This window comes from Camellia sinensis, chromosome 10, assembly GCF_055761805.1.
Source record: "Camellia sinensis isolate YWXY chromosome 10, ASM5576180v1, whole genome shotgun sequence".
NCBI classification, from domain to species: Eukaryota; Viridiplantae; Streptophyta; class Magnoliopsida; order Ericales; family Theaceae; genus Camellia; species Camellia sinensis.
Window position 1 is genome coordinate 101,768,321 of NC_138970.1, and position 25,951 is coordinate 101,794,271.

Consider the following 25,951-nt stretch of genomic DNA (forward strand, 5'->3'; position numbering starts at 1 on the left):
AAATGATGTGGGTGTTTTAACAATAGAAAATGTTACTTTGAAAAATGACTTTACGTCTATTGCCAATGAGAAAAACATTTTGAAAAACACCTTCATAAAGGAGACAATGAGCTTCAAGACGTGGATACAAAGTTGGAAGCTCAGTGGAAATCTCCTCAAAAATGGGCCCAAGCACATATTCTTGTTGCTCATGGTGACGGGGAATGAACATGCATCCGTTGATGGCACTTTTCTCACCAGCCTTATATTTATCATATTCTTCATTAATGATCCCTTTTAAGGCTACAGATGGACTTGCACGCTCCACAACCGGTATTTTCAAGGAAGAAGAAGCCATTGACAGGAGTTTTTTTTTTTTTTTTTTTCAGAAGACGAAGTTGAGAAAGAGAGTAAAGAGAAAGAGAAAGCCAATGAAGATGAAGGGTTTGTGTGTTAGGCGACCAAGTGAGTTAGAAACGCAAAATAAAAGGATTTTTAAACCTTTCTGTCTGAAAAACACCCAGTTGTTTTAAGTGGGCAGAATTCATAAAAAAAAAAAGGGTACTAAAGGTACGGGTGCGAAAAGTTCCTCTCAATGTTGATAGTTATGGAGGGAAACAAATCTAAAATACTAATATTGGCTTCAAAATAAAATGTTTGGCTTCGAAGCCAAGCTTTGGCACCAAAATCTAGTGACAAACAGCTTCGAAAGCAGGAAGTTGACTTCGAACACCTAAGAGTGCATGAATGCCCAGGTATTTGTTTACTTCAAAAGGATTAAAGACCTGCCTTTAGGTTTCTTGATGAGAGTAAAATCTTTTAAAGCAAAGTTTGAAATACCTTACAGTTAGAATTTGTTTGTTCTAGGTTTCAAACCAATAGTTGGTATAGTAGTATACAAAAGGAATCACTTTTTTAGAATAAAACAGTGCAATCCTTAAAGGAGGGGGTAAACAGTGCAATCACTTTTTTATCATATTTTGGAAAGTGTAGACTGTTTGTTCGAAGCAAAAATAGTTAATTTGAAACTGCTTGATTGTATTAACTATATGTTGGGGAATTGGATATGATCAAATCAAGTTTCGATGGGTAAAATTGTTGAATTTGAAGCTCTGATTCTGAAAAGAGACCTAAGGCAAAGGTTATCAATTGCACTCCATATGTTGGAAAAGTTCAAATTGGGTTTCCAGTATTTCATTGGATATGATCGAATCAAGCTTTGAAGGACAAAATTGGTGAATTTGAAACCCTGATTCTGTTTGTTTTTTGACAAATAGAATAAAATCAGACCATGTCAAATAAAGAGAAGACATCTTAACTTTATTAAGACAAAAGCAATTACATCAGAAGCCTTTCTTGGCTACATATTCAAGTTCATAAAAATAGGGAATAGAGTAAATGACAAGGTCATGTAATTTGTTCCAACTGTGATCAATGAACTTCTGTTCCTTTTTAATTCTATCTTCTATCTTCTCCAGGCTAGGCTGTTGAAGTTGATATGCTCTTATTTGATAAAAAAGTTTTTCAGCCTTTATTTCAAACTCTGTTTCTTTCAACCCTTGTTCTATCTCATCCATGTCCAAGTCATCCCAGTATGTAGAGTTTTTATTCTTGAAATCGTTATATTCGTCGATAAGGTTCTCTGTTTCATACCGGGTATGAACTCGACAGGTTGAGATTTGGTCCAAAGATCGAATGGTGGCCACAAAAATTTGATGCCAATGAAGAAACAGTGGGAGTTGGTCTAAAAGCATCTGGAGCTCTGCTTGGGCGATGTGGTTGAGGACATGACCCCGGGTCATAACATCACAAGCCTATCGAAAGTTCTTAAGAGGAACATCACCCTCGAGAACATTAAAGGGCAAGTAAGAAAAGGCTGCAAGCAGAAGCTGGGCTTGATATCGTTCAAATATAGTAGGGAGAGATGAAGGGCTGTAGAAGGGGAGAAATTGGTCCTAAAAAAGAGTAAGTCTCAGTTCTTCTATCCAGAGAGGGTTTTGTGGAAGAGGAAGTGCAAGAGCTTCCATCTCGAAAGAAGGAGGAAACTGGAGGATACTGACGCAGTCAAGCCAGTCAGAAGAGCAAAGTTTTGCCTTCCGGGCTAAGAACGACGGGTTGTACCCTTGTGCCTCTTCTGGACAACGAGTGACTTATACTATCTTCGTAGGCATGGAGGATGTGTACCATGCTATAAGTAAATTCTCTTCCAAACGGCGTCGGCGGTTGATGGGTACATATGGATAAACCATCGAGCTCCGAGCAAAGGGAGGGAAAGTTAGAGGATCAACAAATTCGACAAAGTGATGATTGATTCGCTCTCTTAACTTGGACTCCTCAGATTCTGGCCAACTTCTCCAACCAAAAGCCTCAGAAGAAGAAGAATCTGCAGCCTCATCCCATGCAGAAGGCTGTGGGTAAGAAGAAAAGCTTCCAATATCCATGTTTGAAAAATTTTGGTTTAAAGAATTGTGGACAATAGGTTCATAATCCAAAGGTCAATAGTTTGCAAAAGCTTTCTTGACTTGAATATAGGAAGGTGGATAAATGTGGCTAATCAATGCATGGAGGTTCTTTCAAGGACCAAAAACATTATCAAACAACTCTTCATATGCTTGATCAAGGTAAGAAAATGTTTGTGTAAGACCCCTAACTTTTGTAAACCTTATTAGGTCCCAAAATTTTGAGTAACTATAATAAAGCCCTTAACTCATTGATTGCTCGCAAATTAAACCCTAGAGTCGAAAACGCATCACGGACGAACCCATACAAACCCTAATCGACCCTGGAAGCTTAAAATCATAACACTCTAATATTAATTATTTAACTCTCAAATTTTAGATTAATTTCTCTAAACCCTAACTTCTAGTTTTTACAGTCTTCATTCAGTTATTTACCTTTAAATTCAAAGCAAGATAATACAAACCGAATTATTTTTCCTAAACACTAATTTATTAACTCTTCACTTGAAATAGATATTTTAATTGAGCCCAAGCCCTCACATTTTTATTAAATCACAAATTGACCTCAAACAAGTACCATTATATATTTATATATACACTTGTACCCTAAAAACTTTTTTTAACATTATGTTTTACAATTTCCAAGATTTGTACACAAAATAAATAGGGAAATCTCCCCAAATCTCGAGGACATGACTAGCCATCATCATTATACTTTAGTACAAACAAATCCCTTGAATCTTGGAGCAATAATGACTTTGGTACCAATAAAGATTTGCTTTGAGTATTTAAATTAGCCCTAAACCTAACTAGATCATAATTAAATACATAAATAAGGTTCCAATACATGAGTTTAATTCCAAGCCCTCATTTCTTTTATTAAGAATTACCCAAAAAATAGTACATGTACCCTAATACTATTAGTACCATCAATCAATTGAAATCTATATATATGTATACATTGAGAACTGTGCCCCTAATACCTAAAATCATTAAAATAATAGCCCCTTCACCCTTTCCTATGGCAAGCCTTCCTAGGAGAAAGTGAGAAACCAATTTCCAAGAATCACCATCATGAAATTCTAGAAAACACAACCTAGTACCCTAGACCTAGGGTGATGTTTTCAAAACTAGTTTTCTTCTAACTAAGAATCAACCAATTGTTTCCTAAACCTATGGGTAATCCTCCCAAACCATCCATTTTCCTTTAAACTTCAAACAAATTCTAACATTTCCATCCATTTCCAACTAATGGGCTTTTAGGACTTTTTGCATCAAAACTTGTCAATAAATACCAACCTCCCCTAGCTTGGCAAGCACAAACACCACACCCACACACACATTTTGGCTAGAGAGAGGGAGGAGAGTAAGAGAGAAAAGTCTAAGAGAAGAAGAGGGAGGAAGAAGAGAGCCTTCTTGTGCAAAATTAGCAAGTAAGCCACAACACAACATTCTCTTTCATTTTCCTTTTTCAAATACATGTTTCTAAGGGTTCTAAATAATGTTTTTAGATCTGTTATTGATGAGTTACTTGTGTTAAAAATGCTAAAAGTTAAGCATTGATTCCATCTCTCTTGTATTTTCCCATTTTGGCACAAAACCATCTTTCTTTTGTACCAATCTCTCAACTTTTCAAGAGCACTCTTTCAAACAAATTTTCTGAGTTAAACATGTGATAGTTAGCATATTTTCTTCACAAAGGAAATGAAACTTTCCCTTGGTGGAACCCTTTTCTCACAAATCTTCATGTTTTGGACAGTCTACATTAGAATCTGTTTTTGCAGCCCACTTTCAGAAATTCTGGAAAAATGTACAAAATTATTTTGGACCTCTATTTTATGTCAAAACCTTCCTTAAGGAGTTAGCTTTCAACTAAAATTGGTTTCACCAAAAAACACTAAGCAATTTGCAATAAAATCAAGTTTTCGTAACAGTCGACGGATCTGGACAGATTCTGGACAGCACTGGACCATTTTCTAAATAACTTAAAATCTGGAAAAGTAATCCCATTTCCGAAAAATGTTCTAGAAACTAGATCAAATTCTCTACGAACCATAGGAAGACCAAGCCCGGTGGAATATCTAAAATAGTCCTTTCATTTTAATCTTTATGTGATGCTAAATCTGGAAAATTTGTTATGCATGGACGTTTTATGCCCTTGTATTCATAAAAATGTTTATTAGCTTATGATCATATCTTGGCATGATATTGTATGTGTTATGTTATGTCCTTATCTTCTTTACCTTATGGATGCATGCTTGTGTGGACATTTTTATCTGGTTAAGTTGGACTAACCTTGTTTTAAAACACTTAACTCAACGGGAAACCTAATTGGGAGGGTATTGGGTTTTCGAGCACTTGAGTAATGAAAAGATGAGAATATGTGATATATGGATTTTTGGGATGCGTTCCCTATTTGAAAGTTAAAGTCTTGCGCAAGCAGTTGTCGCGTAAACCCTGGAATGGAACGGACGTATTCGGACTCCTTGCGACGGTTTGAATGGTGAGATAAGGATGGGTCCGGATGGGACACTCAGGATGATAAAACTTTTTCTGGAAGGATGAGGTTGGATTCAGGAGATAAAACTTTTTCTTTTCGCTATCCGTTTTGAGGCCCTGCGGTCGGCGCTACGCGGTATATAACCGTTGGTAGGCATCCGAGGTTAGTTCTGCAACAAAGCAGCAAAAGGGGGAGTTCCGAATAGTCTGGTGTCCAATTCTTGTGGTTGGGAGGACGAAATATCTTTGGGGGATTTCTAGTTTACTAACATCTAACTTGTAACCCTTTGTTTATTTGGTTGAGTATCATGCTTTACTATTTGATGTTATATTTGTGATTGTGTATTGGACTGGGAAAAAGGGATGGGGGTGTGTGTGTGTTTACTGGGCATTCAAAGCTCACGGCGTGTCATGCCAGGTGCCGAAGAGGAGCTTATAGCTAGAGACGACAAACCTGAAACCTTCGAAGACTTTTGGCTATCTTAGAAAAGTTAGAAATTCCTTTCGATATTTTGTATGACTCATATGAAGATTTAAGTTTCTCTTGGGATGTAATGTAATGGAACAAGTCTTTGGAATTAAGAATATTCGAGGTTGTTATGTACTTATGTTCTATATATTTATATGTATGAACCTTATCGTTGCTTATGAGACCTTGTGTCAATACCTTTTAAGATCTGTCAAAAGGGTAGTGTGCTGCTTAAGAAAGCCGGACTTAGAAGGGAGGCTAATTTGACTCCTCCGGCAATCTGAGATCTTACTTGGTTATTGACCATAGGACTCACTAGTGACTCTCCCTTGACTGCAACCAATAGTGTAGATTCGGGGCGTCACAGTTTACTTGGCCATGAAAGCTATACCAGTCTTTTCGAATACTGAGATAGTGGAAATGTTCAAAGGATAGAAGAGAATTTAATGCAAATGTTTCATTGATAACTGACGGTTGCATTTTTAGAAAAATGCCAAGCCCATGCACATTCTAAGACGTGGATAAAATGCCTTGATCTACTAAGTATTGGGTATATTAGTGCGGGGGGTAATGTTGGCAACATATTTTGTACAGGCCAATCACAATTCAACATGTGGCAAGATGAGGGCAATATGAGAAGACAATTCAAATCTTCAATTGTAATCACACACGTGACAGTTAATATTGGTTATTGTGGATCTGCATAGCATTGGATCCGGAAAGAGATGCAAGATGGCATGGCTTTAACGGTTACTCATATATTTAAATTCAAAATCAGGAAGGAAGCCTAACTGCAGACATGGCGTAGTGGAGCTAACTGTGAGAAAACATGATTAGCGATCATGGAGGGATGATTCGACGGTTAGAACCTCAATTCGACGGTTATCATTGAGAAGTGTAAATAGCAGAGAAGGTTCCAAAAAGAATCCCCCGAACTCAGACCCAGAAAGCAATTTTATCTATTTTATTTTCTTTCTAGTTTTTACATTTCTTGTTCTTTACATTTCTGTACTTCAAATTTCTGCACTGCACTTCATTCATAGGAGTTGTTTCAAATAGCTTGTTGCTGTAAACCTCTACGAGACTGAATTACTTAATGAAATGCTACAATTGTTCTTTATTTAATTGTTGTTTGTTAAATTCTCCTAAACAAAGTCACCAGTAAAAGTTCTCTTCGTTGAGGCTGAAAGAACTAAAAAATAATCATCTGATAATTGGTTGACAATTAATCTTCTGTAAGGACTGATTGATCCTTATTGACACGTTTAAAATTATAATACTAACCTTCGAAAGCCAAAAAAGTCAACAGAAGGGTATTATGATTTTGTATTAGATAATTAAAGAATATGAAATAATATAATAAATGATAATTGGTAAAGAAATATAATTATATTTTTGGTAAAATGTGTATTGAAATTATAAATATTTTGATATTTTATTTTTATTATTGAGACCCATTAATAAGACTATTTTTCATTTATTAGCATTAGGCGGTGTGGAGAGTAAAAATAAGGACAGACCTAGTCGGTGTTACTCAAGTAAAATGATGGGTCGGGCCGTAACATGTCAAACAGTGGTGAATAGATCATTAATTAAGAAGCGTTAATATTAATTTTAATGAGCTGATAATGTAAAAAAAAAAAAAATTTAAAAGTCAAGTTATCATATTAAAATAAAGGAAAATGACTCGTATCTCAAATTTTGTGACTCAAAAGTGACTCAAATGGCCAAAACGACGTCGTTTTGGCCATTTTTATGTTGTTCTGTACTCAAAACGACGTCGTTTTGACCATTTGAGCTACTTTATTTGAGCTACGTAGCATTGTCGTAAAATAAAACCTATAGTAATACCACCCCATTAACGTAACCTTAAAGCTGGTACTTTAGTAGTCCCAACTTTATTTTATCTCAAAAGCAAAGACGTTAGATGTGTATTAATCCAATGATGAGGAACACAGAAGGTGGGCTATGTCTTAGACTGGCATTGACAGGGGAAAGCACCGTCCGATCATTTTTCCATCCGACGAGCAGTGTGCAATTCAGCTTGGTTAGTATGCCCTGACATCATCTTGGCCATTCAATGAGCAGAGATCTAATGGCCTACGATGAAAATAATTTGGCCGCTAACAGAAGTGACTTCTGACATAAGGACCATTTGATCAGAAATGGACCCATCACGATGAGAACCAATCAGCTATAAAGGAAAGTCAGAAAGTCAGGTAAAACAAGAAGGACATACTCTTAGGTAACCAAAAAAGACTTACATATATTCATTTCCTATTTCGGCGCTGTTCGAGAGTGATGGGTTGAGACTATTATAATAAATAAGAAATAAGTGAAAAAGTAAAATTGTTTAAAATTTTTTTAAAAAATAAAAATAAAAAAAGTTTAGCGCCGAACAGTGTAGGCTGTGCCTACATTGTTACAGCTTCAAAAGTCATCATCAACAACTAAATTATCATTTTATTCTTTTACATCAATTTAAAAAATTATAATTTAGAGATAAATTTGTCATTTTAAATTCAAATATCATTTTAATAGACTTTTTAATACCACAACTCAACTAAAAATTCATCTCATCTTCCCAAACATAAAAACTAAAATAACTTATTAAAATAATTAAAAAATCAAAAAATTTCTAAAATAACCACTTCACAAACAAGTCCTTTGTATGATGCTTGATCAATATTTAACTTGATTATTGGAGGGTTGTCCTGATCTACCGTCAGAGGTGATTATTGACTTTGATTTTTTTTAATTTCTTTCATTTTACGAAATGAAAGAGTGAACGCATCATCTTACTTTTTTTTTTTTTTTTATATACGAAGATAATTTCACCATTCATAGTTATAAATCCAAAAACTTAAACTTGTCTCTTTTTTAATTCACAATGGGTTCGTTTGGCAAGAAGAGTTTGGGACTTTTTTGACTATTTTAGCCACAAAAGACAAAATAGGCTATTTTAACCACAAAAAACAAAACATCACATCCAACCCATAATCATTACACTCTTCTCTCACAAAAAAAGTCAAAAAAGCCAAAAAGTCAAAAAGCCTTTCCCAAACCAAGCTTTTTAGCCCAGGCTAAAATAGCCAAAAAAGCCAAAAAGTCAACCCACTTCCCAAACGGAGGCAATATATATTCTGATCTTCAAGCAAGGAATTATTCTGCCCATCTTAAAAATAAAATAAAAAAGCAAGGAATTATTCTCAGCATGTTAATCTATTTCCTTATTGCTTATGGGAGAAATTTCACACCAGAGATAGCTTTAAAAAATAATTAAAAATATGTAATAAATTTTATAAATATTAATAATTAAAAATATAAACTTTATTATAAATTAATAATAGAGAAGAGGTCTTGAGTTTCACTTTGAGAAATGAAATAGGATGGTAAGATTTTCTTAGTGTCATTTTGGGAATATAGTAAAAAGCCACGTTTTTAGACAAAATGTTAAAAAATGTGACTGCCAAAAACGCAACAAAATTCATTTGGGAAGTGCCAAAAAACGCAATCCTAAAATTACAAATTAGGGCCTACGGAAAAAAAAATAAAAATAAAAATCTCTTATGTTGGATAAGGGTATTTTGATCATTTTAATTTAATTTGGCACTATAAATAAATATTAAACTAAAAAGTAAAAAATCAACTTTTTACCAACTTCTCAAATCACTTTCAAAAAAGTCAAAAAACTTGATAAAAAGTCAAAAACTAACTTTTTACCAATTTCTCAAAACAATCCTTAGAAGGTATATAGATGTGAGTTTTAATTCTTCCAAATTGCTAACTTAGCGTCTGTTTGGGAAGCCAATCCCAGGCTAAAGTAGCCAAGTCACGACAAAAAAGGCTAATTAGCCAAGTCACGACAAAATGGAATTGAGCGGGTGTTGGGCGAGGCTGTCTCGTGCGAATTTACCGAATTGCCCCGAGAGGCTAAAATCTGTCCATCTGCAAACAGACGCTCACATTAGAGCTCATACACACCCATTGCAAAGCAGAGGAGAAGAAGAACGGAGGTACTGGAGGCGGTCGGACCGACCTTGGCAGACGAAACCGCAACCGGAGATCGAAACCGCGGCGGCGAACAACAACCAACTCTCTCACACTCAAACCGATCTGCAGGTGATGATCTATGGCCTATTTGATTTGTTTTCTCTTCTTCCCATCTGCGTAGTTTATGTTCATAACAGCATCGGTTCATGGCCGATCTATTGGCTCACGGTCGTTATTGGGTTGATTACACTTACATTATACACAGACCGGCCACCGATCTGTCTCATCCCTAAATCTCCTCTTTTAGATCTGTTGTGATGTTCGAAATCTGTTCGCATCCAACAAATTTGGGGCAGATTTGTATATATATATATATATATAATATCTGATCTGATTCAAATAGTTGGTCTGATTTATAGAGCTTCAGAATCACAAATTTGGGCCATATGTATGAAGGCACCGTTGTTTAAACAAGTTCGGAAATGCAAATATGGTGTAGAATTGAAATATCTGTTCGGTTATAGTTTCAAATGCAGATCTTCCATTTTTTTTTTATATAAATAAGAAATGCTGTTCCCATTTCTGAGTTGCTCAATTCCCATTTGTGCTTAACAGAAATTAGAAATTCCCATTTGTGAAATGCTCAATTCCCCTGATTGTTGCGTAATAGAAATGCTCAATTCCCATTTGTGAAATTTTTTTTAATTACATAAAAAAAATAATTCCAACTCTGGGTTACAAGTTACAGATATTAACAACAAATTGTCAAAATATATATAACTTGTGGCCCAAAAAGAAAAAAATTAAAAATTGTAATCAATTAAGCAATATATTAAAAATATATTACGAAGATATTAAAAAAATATATGTGAAATGTTTATTAGAAATTTTGATTTACAAGGTAAAGACTGTAAAAATTTTATTACACATATATGTAAAAATTTAATTATGAAAAACTTTATCATCAATATATGAATAAATGTTTTCAAAAGAGCCAAAAAATATATTGAAAATATATTACAAATTAGATGTATTAATTTGCGTATATTTTTTACTGAAGACGAAATGGTCAATTCTCAATTCAAGAAAATAAATTAATTACATAAAAAATATTTTCCAACTAAATTTGGGAATGAAGGTTGATATATTATCTACAGATATTAACACCAAATTACAAAATATATTATATTTATATTAGAAATATATTAAACAAACAATTTATTAAAAATACATTAGAGTTAAAAATGTATGCGTGTAAAACTTTTATTACACAGATATGACAAAATTTAATTATGAAAAACTATATCATAAATATATTCAAAAAATATTTTCAAAATATGAAAAAAAAAATTTATTGAAAATATATTACAAATTAGATGTCTTAATTTGCATATATGTTTTACTCAGGACGAACTGCTCATTTCTCATTTCTAAAAAATAAATTAATTAGCACCGTAAATATTTTTTGAACTACATTTGGGAAGGAATGTAGATATATGTACATATATTAACAACAAATTACAAAATATATGAAATTTATGTTAGAAATATAGAAAAATAACAGTTGACTAAAAATATATTACAAAAATGTTTGACAGATATTAATAATGTATTAATATTATATATTACAAATTTAGAGGTAAACAATAAAGAGTGTAAAAGTTTTATTAAACAGATATGACTACATTTAATTATGAAAAACTATATCGTAAATATATTCCAAAATGTTTTCTAAATAAAAAATATATATATATTGAAAATATATTACAAATTAGATGTATTAATTTGCGTTTATTTTTAACTCAACACGAAAGGGTCAATTCTCATTTCCTAAAAATAAATTAATTAGCACCATAACTATTTTCGAACTACATTTGGGAAGGAAGCTACACATATTATGTACATATATTACCAACAAATTACAAAATATATCAAATTTATATTAAAATTATATTAAATAAATAGTTTATTTTCAATATATCTTAAACACATGTTAGACAGATATTACTAATGTATTAATATTATATATTACAAATTTAGAGGTAAACAATAAAGAGTGTAAAAGTGTTATTAAACAGATATGACTACATGTAATTATGAAAAACTATATCATAAATATATTCCAAAACGTTTTCTAAATAAAAAAATATATATATTGAAAATATATTACAGATTAGATGTATTATTTTGCGTTTATTTTTAACTCAACACGAAATGGTCAATTCTCATTTCTAAAAAATAAATTAATTAGCACCATAACTATTTTCCAACTACATTTGGAAAGGAAGCTACATATATTATGTACATATATTACCAACAAATTACAAAATATATCAAATTTATATTAAAAATATATTAAATAAATAGTTTATTTCCAATATATCTTAAACAAATGTTAGACATATATTACTAATGTATTAATATTATATATTACAAATTTAGAGGTAAACAATAAAGAGTGTAAAAGTTTTATTAAACAGATATGACTACATGTAAGTATGAAAAATTTTATCATAAATATATTCAAAAACGTAAATATAGTACAAATATATTCTCACCAATCCATTTTGCTGCCTATCATAAAAAATGTAGTACAAATATTTTCTCACCAATCCATTTTGCTGCCTATCATAAAAAATATTATCAAAATATATTACAACATAGATTTATTAATTTGAGTACGCAATCGTGTTCATGTTTATTCATGTCAATTTACTTTATATTAAATCGTAGCATGGCGTCGTTTACCTCTACTGCAACTTCCAGTACATGGCCAGGACGAATGTGTGCCTGTGGATATGGCCCGTGTATTGTTAGGATTTCTAGGTCCACCAAGAATCCAGGGCGTTCCTACTTTGTATGTCCCCGCCCTGTGGTGAGTGACCCAATCTTTACCGGTCATAACTTAATGAACATTAACAACCCATGAAACTAATAGTTCCATACTTTTCACTCATCAGCCTTGTGTCAGTTGGATTGGTTGGTGTGAAGAACGAAGCCATGAGAACCAAGGCTATGCATCAGTCGGAGATGAAATTGCCATGCAATTGCGGGCTGATGTCATAGACATTCAACAATCCTTGCGTGTGCTTAAGACCATTGTGTATGTGCTCTGCATTGTCGTTGTTATTTTGTTGTGCCGTATGTAAGCACCGTTACCATGTTCTTAGTATGTACAAAGACGTTAGTATGTGTTGAATATGTTGTTAGTATGTAGTTAGTATGTTTGTAGTACGATGGTATTATGTTGTCGCATATGGGAGCCGTAATACTAACTATCATGTTTATGTCCACTACTAACTTCCATGGAACCTGTGTACGTACGTAAAAAGTGTTTTCAATGGGTATATGCAAATTTCATCTTCAGCATCATATATCTGTGTTTGTTTTTTTTAATGTGTCATCTGTTGTGCGTGTGTATATAACAACCAAATTTGTGATGGTAATCTTTTGTAACCGTACATTAGTAATGGCTTCCATACGTACTTCGCCTCGTAACCACTCGAAAAGCAAAGGCGTTGTCAGTGACAAGTCAACCAGTCTTGAAGAGACACAAACTCAGCTAAGCCACAAGGCCTCATGGGACAGTAACTCAGTCCGAGTTTTCCTCCAGTTGATTGCAAATGAGATTAGTAAAGGAAATCGGCCATTCTTAGTCCTCAGCCAGGCAGGGTACAAGTCGTTGTCAAGGAAATTTCAGAGGAAAACAGGAAAAAAACATGGACTTAAACAGTTGAAGAATAAGTACATGAGCTTGAAGAAAGAGTGGCAAGCGTGGACGAAGTTGATGGATTCAAGCAAGCGAGTGTCCGGGATAGGCTTTGACTATGACACCGGTTTGTTTCAGGCACCTGACGAGTGGTGGGACAAGATGGAATCAGTAAGTACATGTAGAAACAAGTTTCATATTTCTCATTTACCAGTACATTTTTTACTTCTTAATTCAACTTCAATAAAATTTATGAATATGAAATATAACGTCAACCTCTTTTACACATGTACATGTCTGCAGATCAACAAGGTGTGTGCGAAGTTCAGGAAGAAAACGTTGGAACACCGTGACTTGATGGAGACGGTTTTCATGGGGGCAGCAGCTACTGGGAAGCACCATTGGACCCCGGGAGAGAACCTTCCTGAAGCTGCTACGGACTCATCTGATTCAGTGCGTAGTTTGGGAGCCGAGCCATTTGCTGATCCGATACCCACAGGAGTACAGGACGTGGATTCTGATTCTTCACTGGAGCATGTGTCGATTGAAAAGGCAAAACGGAGAAAGACGCCATCAACAAGTGTTTCAAAGTCGAAGAAGGCAACAAGTGGTGCGTCTGTTATTGTGGAGAGCATGAACAGAATGACAGATGTGGTGCGTTCGAAAAATCAGCAGGTCACGGTCAGGCACCTCACAGGCAACGAATCACTGTACACTATTTCCGAGTGCATGCATAAACTGAGCAGTATTCCGTCCCTGATTGGTACACCGTTATTCCACTTCGCCTCCACACTTATGGATAATGTTGATTACCGGGAGGTCATGATGTGCCAGCCTGATGACGACCGCATCATTGGCTGGCTTACACAGAAGCAGCTCCAGTGTACTGCGTCGAGGCCATTTGCAAACCTGTTTGGGGGTAGGCGGATGTGATGCTACGGTCTTACGAGTGTTGAAGATGCATGCCTTTTTCTTCCTTTTTAAAACTTAGACTTATGGTACTGTTGGCTATGTACTAAAACAGGATGGTGGTGTGTGCATGTTTTGCATTCTGTCTTTTTTTTTTTCTTCTTCTTGCTAGCTACGGGCAGTGACAAGTTTTAGGTAAGTGCATGGGTTGACGGACCGGAAGCATGGTTGTGCTTCGTTTTTGAGAAATGAATGGGATGTTTACGTTTTAATATTTTGTGTCGCTACGTTTAAGACAGGGAATTACGTTTTCGATGCACGCTTCTGAATGCCTATATGTCGCAAGTTCTTTTGTTAGTTTTGTGGTTGTTACAACCATGGCCCCCCTGTAAAGCATACGTTGAACAGCTTCTTTTTTTTTTTTGCAATTCATATGATCATGCGTTCCAAAGGACATTGGTGACAGCATTGCTTTCATTAAAAACAATGTCGGCATTGTATAATTGCAAAATTCAATATAATTTAACTCAATGAATCACGTGCCAACTAATTGAAAGGCTGCCACTTTTGTAGGTTTTGCATCAACGAAGACGCGATGAATCCTTAGGATGGAAGCAACCATGATGAAATAATGGAAATGCTTAATCAAATGGCGGTCCAGCTGCAACAAGAACAGAACTGCACATTTCTACAAGCATGCCAGTTGGCGACAGAATGGTACCAAAAACACATGCATAAAACGCCATGTCGCACTTCTATACTAATCGGAAATACATGGATATGCGAACTATATGCGGGGCATATGGGTCACTTTGAGGAAAATGTTTGCATGCCGAAGGAAGTTTTTGCCGCATTGTGTGAGACATTAGTAAATGATTTTGGGTTACAAGTCCCGCAACGTCCACATGGCTTAGCTGTTGAAGAAAGCGTTGCGATGTTTATCTATGTCTTGAAAGGGAAGCAAAATCGGGAAATCCAGGAACGGTTCCAACATTCTGGGGAGACTGTGTCGAGGCACGTGCATAACGTATTAAATTCCATGAAAGAGTTCACTGTTGTCCATTGCCGGCCCACATACAGTTAGCATCGTATACATCCATACGTGCGGTCTAGATGAAAATACCTACCGTTCAAGGTACTTCAGCAAAGCATGAGTGACATATAAATCAAGACAATATATATGGTTTTTGTTATTAACTGCACGTGACAAATTTGAAACACTTGTTACAAAGTTACGAAACAAAACATATGATCCATGTTGACAGGACTGCATTGGCGCAATAGACGGAACACATGTCAGTGCATGGGTTACGGGGCCAGATGCGGCAACATATTTCGGTAGGAAATACTGTCACACACAAAATATAATGGCCGCTGTCGATTTTGACATGTGTTTCATATTCATTTCTTGTGGATGGGAATGAAGTATGCATGATAGTCGCATATTCAACGAGATACTAACAAATGGCAACGTCCCCTTCCCACATCCTGACGAAGGTAACACATGGTCATGTTATTAGATTTGTTAACAAATACTTATTTCTTGACAAAGCGTTATATGAAAATGACGCAGAATGTTGGTTTTGGTGTCATACATTGTCGTCATGTCTGCAGGCAAATATTATCTTGTCGATTCTGGCTATGCAAACCGGATTGGTTACTTAGCACCATTCAAAGGCCACCGTTACCACCAACAAGAATTCCGGCGTATTGCACGAAATGCGATGGCAAACACGCCAAGGGAATTATTTAACAAAGTCCACTCGTCCTTACGCAGTGTCGTGGAACGCACTTTCGGTGCCTGGAAAAATCGATGGGGGTTTATTCGAGACATGCCTCGGTATGACTTTGCAAATGTGCAAGTTCAGTTAGTAGGTGCGTCAATGGCATTACATAATTATATACGGCGAAACACAGGTAACCCAACAACTGTTCAGCCAATCTGTGACGAGGAAGAGGCTATGACAATAGTAAATGCCATACCAGAAGTTGAACATGACGAGGGTGGTTTAATGGTTGGAGATGAGGACCCCCATATGGCATTGGTCCGCCTTCACATACGTGACAAATTATGTTACATGCGTAATAACGGAATGCTAGGAAATATATAGTAGTCGAAATAATGTTCGTATGGTCGTCACGTAATGACACACGTAGAACAGACTGTATTCAAATATATTATCATGTACAATATGTATGAGTTGCCACGGGAATGTAACCCCTTCCAGTTGCTGACGTGCCTAACTTCAAAAAACAACAATCCATACGAATTTTGCTTTTGGAAAAACAAAAAAAGGTGAAACAAATAAAAATAAATGAGAAAGAAAACTAATACACAAATTGTCATGTGCGACGTGAATTACAAATAAATGAAACACATAAATATATTAAAAAAAAGTTTTTGTATACCAATTAAAAAAAACAAGACTTAGTTAAAAATAAAAATCGAAGACAAAAAAAAAACATAGTTAAAAAAAAACATAGTTATAGTAAAAAAAAAATAAATTAAAAAGACAAAAACATAAATTCCCAAATAAAAATCGAAAAATTTAAGCACAATACCCCAAATCCAAACCCAAAATGAAAAAAAGTAACAGGAAAAAAAATTAAGCATAATATGAAAAATCCAAGCGCAAAATAAAAAAATTTCAAACAAAAAAAAAAGTTAACGCAAAATCCGCCAAACTACAAAAAAAAAATAAAAATAAAATAAAAAAGAAAAAATTTGGATTTGCAAAATTCGGGAGATCGAAACACAACATACAAAAATTGTCAACAAAAAAACGTAAAGCAAAAAATGCTAAAGCGAAACCCCCTCAAAAAAAAAAAACAACAAAAAAGGCAAAATCGAAACCCCAACAAAACAAAATTAAAATAAAAAAGAAGAACCAAAATATGACAAATTCAAATAAAAAAAAATAAAAAATAAACAAATTAATCAAAAGTCGGCAGATCGACACCCCATATGAAAAAAAGAAAAGAAAATAAACACAAAAAAAAAAGCCAAATCCAAACCCCCAAAAAAAAAAAAAAGCAAAATACGCGAAATCGAAAGATAACATAAAAAAATTTAAAAAAAAATATAACCAAAATATGCCGAATTCAAAAATATATAAATAAATAAATTTAAACAAAAATCCAAAATTGAAAAAAAAAATACCAAAACAAAAAAACAAAAATTTTTTTTTCCCAACAAAAAGCCAAATTTGTATATAAAAAAAAAAAACCGAAAATATGCCAAATCCAAACCCAAATAAAAAAATAAAAAAAAATGAAAAAGGGTAATTTCGTCATTTAACAAGATGACACCTCATCAAAAAGTCAAAAAGTCCCTCCCAAATCAAGTTTTTTAGCCCCAGACTAAAATAGTCAAAAAAATTAAAAAGCCAAAAAGCCAATCCACTTCCCAAACAGAGGCTTAACAATTAACTATCAACTTTCACGGATCAAAAAATTAAAAAAAATTTTTGAAACAACCTTTGATTGATAAATTTTCCTTGTTTATAAGTGTAGTTTACAAAAATTGCAAAAAATTAATTTAAAGTGCTATCATTCTTTTATATCCTTTTCTCTACACTAAAGTAACTCCATACATAAAAATAAAACAAAATAAATTTTGGTCAGCTGCAGATAAAGAACAACCAAAAAGCAGCAAAAATGGTGACTCCAAACCCAAAGGCAGCACACAACATATCCAAGGTCCCTTCATTCCTCAACTTTCTCTCTCTTCTCTCCCTCTTCCTCTCCAAATACTCTCTGTATCTCCGCCTCCCTTCCTCTTCCCTATATTTTATTTTCCTTTTCCCTTCCAAAGCGTTGTGTAGAATTACCAAACTATCCTTCCCCGTCAACTGCATTCCATCCATGTCCTCCACCAGCAAACTCACCTCCCTCAATTGCATCATCCCAGCCCCCTCCTCCGATCCACCACCGCACGTCACCACTATCCCGCACTGCACCAACCCCGACGTGGGTCCCCTCCGGTTCCCGCCGGCGAGGATTGAAGCGAACCGCACCTGAACCTCGCCGGTCAGCCAGTGGCGCTCCACCGATACGGCCTTCTGGCTTGAGAGATTCGCCGCCCTCCGGCCGACCGGGTCGATCAGAACCCAGCTCAGACTTATCTCCTCCGCCAGTTCTGCACAGGCTTCGTCGCTGTCGGGGTGGCATACGGTCGTGGGGATGACGTCTTTGGTGTCCAAGAGGTCGATTCTGAAAGGGGAGCACCGGAACCACCCGGTCAAGGTCTCGGTCTCCTGGACTTTGGTGAATATGAGCTTGTTCTTGTAGTGTATGTCGACGGCGGAAATTAGGACCGGCGGCGGAGAAGATGCGGCAGCGGTGGTGGTGGGGAGGAGGAAAGGGAAGGTGAGGGAGAAAAAGGAACGGGGGCCGCCGGGGAAGGTCGAGATGAGGTGGCGGAGGAGCGGAGTGGCGGTGGAGGGCCAGGTGGAGTGGCAGATGGTGGTCCAGATGTGGTCTTGTTGGGAGGCGGAGTGGACTTGGGAAGAGGCGCAGCTTGCGGAGGCGAGGGTGGGGCCGTCGAGGCGGCTGAGGATGTGAGCCTCCACAATGTCTCGGTTTACGTCGGAGAATGTGGTGGTGGCGGTGGAGGACATTTGATGTGTTATGTCAGGATCTTTCTTCCCAGGTGGCTGAGAGATAGATGCGTTTTTTGACTAGTCTGTTCGAAAGAATTGTGCCTAGGTCATGTATATAAGGATTTGTGCTTTGGGAAGTGTGATCCATGTTTGTTTTTAATAAAACAACAGATACAAATATTTTTAAAAAAATGTCATTTATTTTTTTAAATAAATATAATAAACTAAAAAAAAATCATAATTATTGATTATAAGAATTATATGCATGTAATACTTTACAAAATAAGTTATTCAAATTATCAAAATAAAATTAATAGTGAATCGAGTAAAAAAAAAAAAAAGAAAAAAAAGAAAAAAAAACACTGTATTTCATATTGTCCCATATTGAACACTAAAATAACTTTTTATATTCAATACATTACAAGTTTTCTTTTTCTTTTTTTTTTTCTTTTTTGTTTTTTATGTAACTCAATATTATAACAATTAAAAAATATTTTTATAAATGGGTTGGTTGGGCCAGGATGAGCTAGAATTTATCATCTCAAGCCTGACCCAAAAATTAAATGGGTTCAAAAACTTAACTGGGCTCTATTTTAGGGGACAAAATAATTTTCTCAAACCTTGAAAATATCATGTTGGGATGGACAGTTTGAGTTTGGGCAAGCCACCAGGTTGATAGCCACCCCTACATATATATACACGTGATTATTCTAACATTATTAGTCAATGGAACTGTGGCGATCAATTTTAGACTCTTAACGCTATGTTCATTTGGACACAGACTTAGATGGGATTATCTTTCTTAAGATTTTTATTTTTAGAATTATCAATTTGGATTGTGTATCTTGCCTCATGTTGGAATTGACTTAGAATTACAAAATAATAATAATAATAATAATAAAATCTTATCAATTTTGCAATTTAATTAATTACTCCAAACATCTAGTTAGTCTTTCATTTTGTATCTCATCATCTTGAGATTCAATAGTCTCCTGATATACAGATGGACTATTATTCTAACCTTAATTTTCTTTAGAAAATATTGAATTATATTTTTTGTTAGATTATATATTAATTCAATTATTATATCATGTCCATCCAAATAAATGTCTTCAGAATTAAATGCAACATATAAAAAAAAAAATGTCCAAAATACAGTTTTACAATGTTATATTAATTTTGTTAAGGGTGTAATGGTAATTAAAATGAATGATGAGCATGCAGTCAACATAACATTGTAAGCATTTTTTGAAACATTTCTAGGTATGCATTGTTTTCTTCTATAAAATACGTTAGGCAATTACATTTCTAAAAGAATACATGGTGGAAGTCAAGTCAAACTTGCAGTACTACATATGTATTGACATGGATAGGCCCATAAGGCATACGGCCCACAGTAAACCACCCCAAACCCATCGCTTGGGACCAATGGCATAACCCGATTGGCAAAGCCCAGGACAGCTGGAGGCCATCTAGACATGGAGGGCCAATGGCATTTGGGCACATGGCAGGTGGGACACGGGCCACATCAGCAGACAAAGATCTGCAGAGTTATTATCACAACACATCACCATTAATGCATCCCATCACAGCATTTATTATGATAGCACCCCCCCCGCCGGAACAGAGCCTCCATCACCCTGAACAAGGTAAGCTACGGCACAAGCTTTCGGCGAAGAAAAGCACGTCACAAGAGACAGGAAAAATGATAACAAAAGAATATAAGCAAGGATAGGAGGACAAGAATAAGGTTAAGCTATCTCTCTCTCTCGATCTCTCTCTACACAGTTTTTCTCCTACTCTACTAATTCTCACACTGGAAGGTTCACTGGGGGACTACCCCGTTCCCCTCTGGGCTTGCATGCAGGTCACTTGACGGAGTCATCACCCTGAGCTAGAGTCTGAAGAGCCTGGACCGGTCCGACCCATCCACCCGGGAAGCAGAAACTTATAACCGCATCATGTATTATCTTTAGTAAATTTCAATCTTAGAGCAAATGTCTGAATTGAGTCCATAAACAGTTTTTTAAACACGACCAAATCAAACTAAAGTTTCATATTTTAATCAAATGAGATTGATTATATGAATCTTTTTCTGTATATATACTTATTTCTAGTTTTATATGTTTTTAGTTTATTATATAATTAAGGTCTCATTTGATGATTACATATTTTAATCAAAAAATTAAAAAGTCAATATAAATTGTGATATCACTCTCTCTATTTTTATACAAATTTATAAAAATTTAAAAAGCTACTAAAATAATTTATTCTGAAACAAGCCCTAAGTGATATAAAAATTAAAATTTATATTTTATAAATGAAAGGTCAAGGTGGACAAAAATCCCTCATCCAAGGCCACCTTGAAATATAAAGGGTAAAATTACATTTCGCACTCTGAAAGGTTGGTCATTTTTTCACTTTATCCTTCTTTTTTTTTTTTTTTTGTTTTTCTTTATCCTTTATGTTTTAAGTTCTTTTCAATTTAATCATAAGATTAATTCTTGTGCAAAATTAAACAGAAAATGCCCTATTAACAGCCATGTAGCATAAAAACATATTATTGTATTGAGATTTGAATTTGTGTTAGAGGTGTGAGTTATATATAATAATAAAATATTTTTAGGTCATGTGACTGTTAATATGTTATTTTTTATTTAATTTTGAAAATAAATTAATCTTTAAAGTAAATTAAAAAAAATTAAAATATAAACGGGCAAAGTGAAAAAAAAAAAAAAAAAGCCACAGTGAGAAAATGGCAAAATTTCAAAGGAGCAAAGCGTAATCTACGAAAAATAAAGAAGCTCAAAATCTCAACTCGCCCCAAGTAACACTATACTAACCAAAAGAAAAAAGCTTCATACCCCCACTGGGGGTCGACCCCCAGTGAGGTGTCGGCCCCGGATTGGTCCAAAAAAAAAAACTGTTTTTTTTTTTTTTTTTTTTAATAAGTTTTCAGCCAGTGGGGGCGCGCCACGTCACTGGGGGCGCGACCCCCACTGGGTGTATGGATCACGGCTGCTAACCAAAATGTTTATTCAATTGGGCCAGCTATTGTTGACCCAACTTTTTTTTAGCATATTTTCTTATATATTAGACATAGGTAAGTTTCACATGTATTTGTTAGGGGAATTTAATTATAAATTATAGGGGAATTTACTAATAAGTCTCATATATAAAGTTCAAGATCTATCTAATTCTCAAACAAAATAATTACACTAATTAGTCCTATATATTTTTAATTGTTACCAAAAAATCTTTTTTTTTATTATTACAAATTTACAGATGCTGTTACATTCTACTACCGTCAAACTTCCATCAAACGGTCATCGGAGACTCGTCGGAATATTCAACATCATCGGAAAGTCGCCGGAATATTGCCCGGAAATCTCCAGAGTATCGTCGGAAGTTCACCGGAGTGTTAAGAACGTTAATGGAAGTCGCCGGAATGTTCAGAACGTTCACGGAACGTTAAGAACATTATTGGAGATTCACCGGAATATTCAGAATATCATCGGAAAAAAAAAATAAACGGAGAAATTAGAGTGAAAAAATATAGCAAAATGTGCTCAATATTGATAAACTAAAAGAAAAAAAATAGAACGACAAAAAATAGCAACAATGGAAAAAACATATACTATTTTTCAATTTTTGTAAGGTTTAAGCAAATAATCTCTAATATAGATCAAACTGAAAAGTAAGTTTTGAAACTGTAAAATATTACAGTTTCAAAGTAAAAATCTATTAAGTATTTATTCTTATTAATCAAACTGAAAAACATGTTATGAAATTGTAAAATTTTACGGTTTTAAAGACTGTTATGAAATTGTAAAATTTTACACTTTTATACCATGATTCATTCCAGCACCAAAAAAACTTGAAACTGCAAAATTTTACAGTTTTCACCGCCTGTAAATAAAACTCGAAAATAACTTGCTCAGAACTTAAAAATTTTCTCCATTAGAACAGAAAAAGAGAAGTGTATAACAAAGAAAATATATAAAAAAAAAAAAAGAGATCGAAGGAGAGAGGTGAATATAGAGAGAGGATTATACTCTGGCAACTATTTTTTGTTTAGATCTAGCCGGATCTGATGTAGATCTACTCAAATCTGATGTAAATCTACACAGCACCAAAAAAAATTGATACTACAAATTTTTACAATTTTCACTACTTGTAACTAAAACTCGAAAACAACTTGTTCAAAACTTAAAAAATTTCTCCTTTAGAACAGAAAAAAGAGAAGTATATAACAAAGAAAATGTAAAAAAAAAAAAAAAAGATCGAAGGAGAGAGGCGAATATGGAGAGATGAATATACTCTGGCAACTATTTTTTGTTTAGATCTAGCCAGATCTAATGTAGATCTACTCAGATTTGATGTAAATCTACTTATCTTCATCGTCGGAAACATATCTTCTTTATTGGCGGTGAGAGTGATGTAAGTAGTTGGCCATCGGTGGTTGTCGATGAATCCCAATCGATTGTAGTCGTCGGTTGCCGGTGACTATATATCGGAAAGAGAAAGAGAAGAAGTAAGATATGGTTACCCGTCAATGATCACCGGAAAACACAAAGAGCAAAAGAGACAAAGAAGAAGAGAGGCAGAGAAGAAGAATAATAACGTTATAGGACTTTTGGGTATAAGCAAAAAGTTATGGGACTAAATAGACTACATGTTTTTCAAACAAGACTTCCTGGTAATTTCCCCTAAATTATATTAGAACACTTGTACTTCATATAGTTTTGTATAAAATCTTATATTTCTATAAGTTATGTATTTTTATTATGGATACATTTACTCCTATATTACTATGTAATTAATTGATTGACGATAATACCATATATTGGAACCCCAATGTTACCATAGATTGATATTATATCTATATGGTTGGAGATTTGAATTTTGAAATTGGAATTATTTTGGATGATCAGACCTTGGTGAGGTTAATTTTAGGGGAACAAAATCTACTACCAATCTAATAATTTGATCAGACCAATTTTAGGCGCCCAACGTAAATGTGTGTTTAGATTGTGTATGGGTGTTACATGGTCGATACATAATGTCAACTAAGATGGGTTCATAACAATAATACCAATGTCACACCTGTTTGGACACATTGCAGATGTCAAGCATCCAAATCATTTACTGTTTGAATGTGACATACAAACGTAACATTTCAGGTCTCGCATCGGCAACTAGATAATTTCAATGCAAATATGACATCAAAATGAACGAGGCCAATTGGGTAACGAATCAATGTAGCATATAGGTGACCGCCCCTCTTGAAATTAGGTTAGAAAAATTCCTTAAGGCCAAAAACTTGCATAGCACTCTCTCTCTCTCTCTCTCTCTCTCTCTCTCTCTCTCTCTCTCTCGTGCAACCTACACACACTCTCTCTACACTTCCTAAACAAAAAATTTAGCTCTTCTTGTTGAGGTTCTTGAGCTCAAATCTTAGCCCTTGAGAGTGAGAACTTGTAGGTTTGTTAACAAAAGAGTTAGCTTGCTTCAAGAGGTATAATTTTGGGCATTTCTACACTACTTTTTCCTTATCTTTTCTTATTGTTTTTGAACTATTTTTGGACTATTTTTATGGGCTGAAGCTTGTGATGTAAGATTATTAAAGGTAGAGGGGTTAATCACCCTTCTTTGAACCTTGTCTCCTAAGCCTTTACACTTGTTTTCCATCATTTCCTCAACTTTTTTCCAACTTTTTACCACTGACTTTCCGAGGCTGAAAGTGCGGTTTTGAAGTCCCAAAAATGGAGGGGTTAGCCTCCCATTTTTTGGCTTGTTTACAGCTTAATTTCTCCATTATTTTAGCTAACTTTTTCAAGCTTTTCCATGTTGTTTCCAGCAATGTTTTTAGCTATTTTAGGTTGTTTATTTCATTTATGCTTTGTATGGTATGCTTGTAGTGTAATGGTCGTCACAGATTTGGTGGTTTAGGCCTTAGCCACCAACCTATTTGAGTTGATAGCATTTATTTCTTGTTTTCCATACTTGTGTTCACATGTAATCACCTTTGCAACCTCACTTCTTTATTGGCTTGTTCTTTGCTTTGAGAGTCATTTCAAACTGATTGTTTGTTTAAGCTTGAGATAGAGATCGTTGTGCTTAATGGTTTAATCTCTTCGGAGGTTCATTACCAACAGCATGACATCTCTCTCATGCCCAAAACAACCCTTTGTTTGACACTTCTTTCCATTAGTGAACTTAATGCTCATTTTGGACTAAAATGACTAATGAATAGAAATGTAATTAAAAGAGGTGTTAAAATTGGAATAAAATGGAGCAGGATAATAAAATGATTTGGGGTTTAATCGGATGTTAATTGAATCTATTGAGTCTAGAGTCGTTTCATACTTGTTAGTGATGAAAACGGTTCAAGAGTCGATGTCAACCGCTTCCCTTGATCAATATCATGATACGGAGGAGGTTCATGAGTCTTTCATTGTGCATTTATTGAAATTGTATCCCTTGGTTCATAAGCCATCATGCAATGAATTTGCATCGATTGATGGCTTGCGAATCGAGCCTACCCCTCCTTTGAGCTGTTTGATGATAAGAAGAGGTAGGGTAGACAAACATCCCCTGACGATGCTCTATTTGTGCTCTGTTTGTTGTCTGTTGCAATAGGAGAAACCCAACATTAGTAGGCGGTAGGCCACTATTAGTGGGCAGCTGGCCGCAACTTCTGGCCTACCGGCCACTTTTGTTTTTCAGTCAGGTAGTTCCCTTTTTCTGCAGAACAGAGCAGAGGCGGAGGTAAAAAACAGTGCAATTCCTTGACTGCAAAATATAAGCATTTTGGCAGGCAAACAGAGGCATTTTCAGGTGGAAAAATCCGTGTACATGCATGAGTCATCCCTCGTCTCTCGAGGCTTGTTAAATTATGCTTGTAGTTAATTACTTAAGTTAATTAATGTTGCCTTGTAGCCAATTAATTAGTTTAAATTCTAATTTGTAATAATTAGTTAAAGTAGCTAGTTGTTTTTGTATTGTAATTAGTTAATTAGTTCTAATTTCTAATAATTAGCTAGCATAGTTAATTTATTTCATTAGGTTTGTAATAGTTAGTTAATTAGGTAATTAAGTAGCTAGTCCATTTATTCAGACCCTCTTGTGGCAGGGCCAATATGTAATAATGTGTATGTCTTGTGACCCCGCGTCTTTCTCCCTTTTATTTATTCGCTTATGATGGGTAGCTTTGAACATCATATTTCTTTTAGCATTTCCCATGTTTGCCTCCATTTGTTTTGCATACATGAGGTTCGGCTCATAATTCTAACAAAGCATTGTAGTTTACATACTTCGTTAAAAACGTGTT

The 25,951-nt window shown here is 34.8% G+C and overlaps 1 protein-coding gene and 1 pseudogene across 2 annotated transcripts; one reads left to right on the forward strand and one right to left on the reverse strand.

The window, feature by feature from the left end:
- Positions 1–12,868: 12,868 nt before the first annotated feature.
- Positions 12,869–14,041, forward strand: LOC145800599 (L10-interacting MYB domain-containing protein-like). The gene is made up of 2 exons (XM_082890304.1): positions 12,869–13,279; positions 13,412–14,041. Exons 1-2 carry the CDS (start codon positions 12,869–12,871, stop codon positions 14,039–14,041), a joined length of 1,041 nt encoding a protein of 346 aa, XP_082746430.1.
- A 3,440-nt stretch (positions 14,042–17,481) lies between these two features.
- Positions 17,482–18,804, reverse strand: LOC114320230 (putative F-box protein At2g36090 pseudogene; annotated as a pseudogene). The gene has a single exon (XR_014342426.1). The product of XR_014342426.1 is annotated as a putative F-box protein At2g36090 pseudogene (transcript).
- Positions 18,805–25,951: the final 7,147 nt, after the last annotated feature.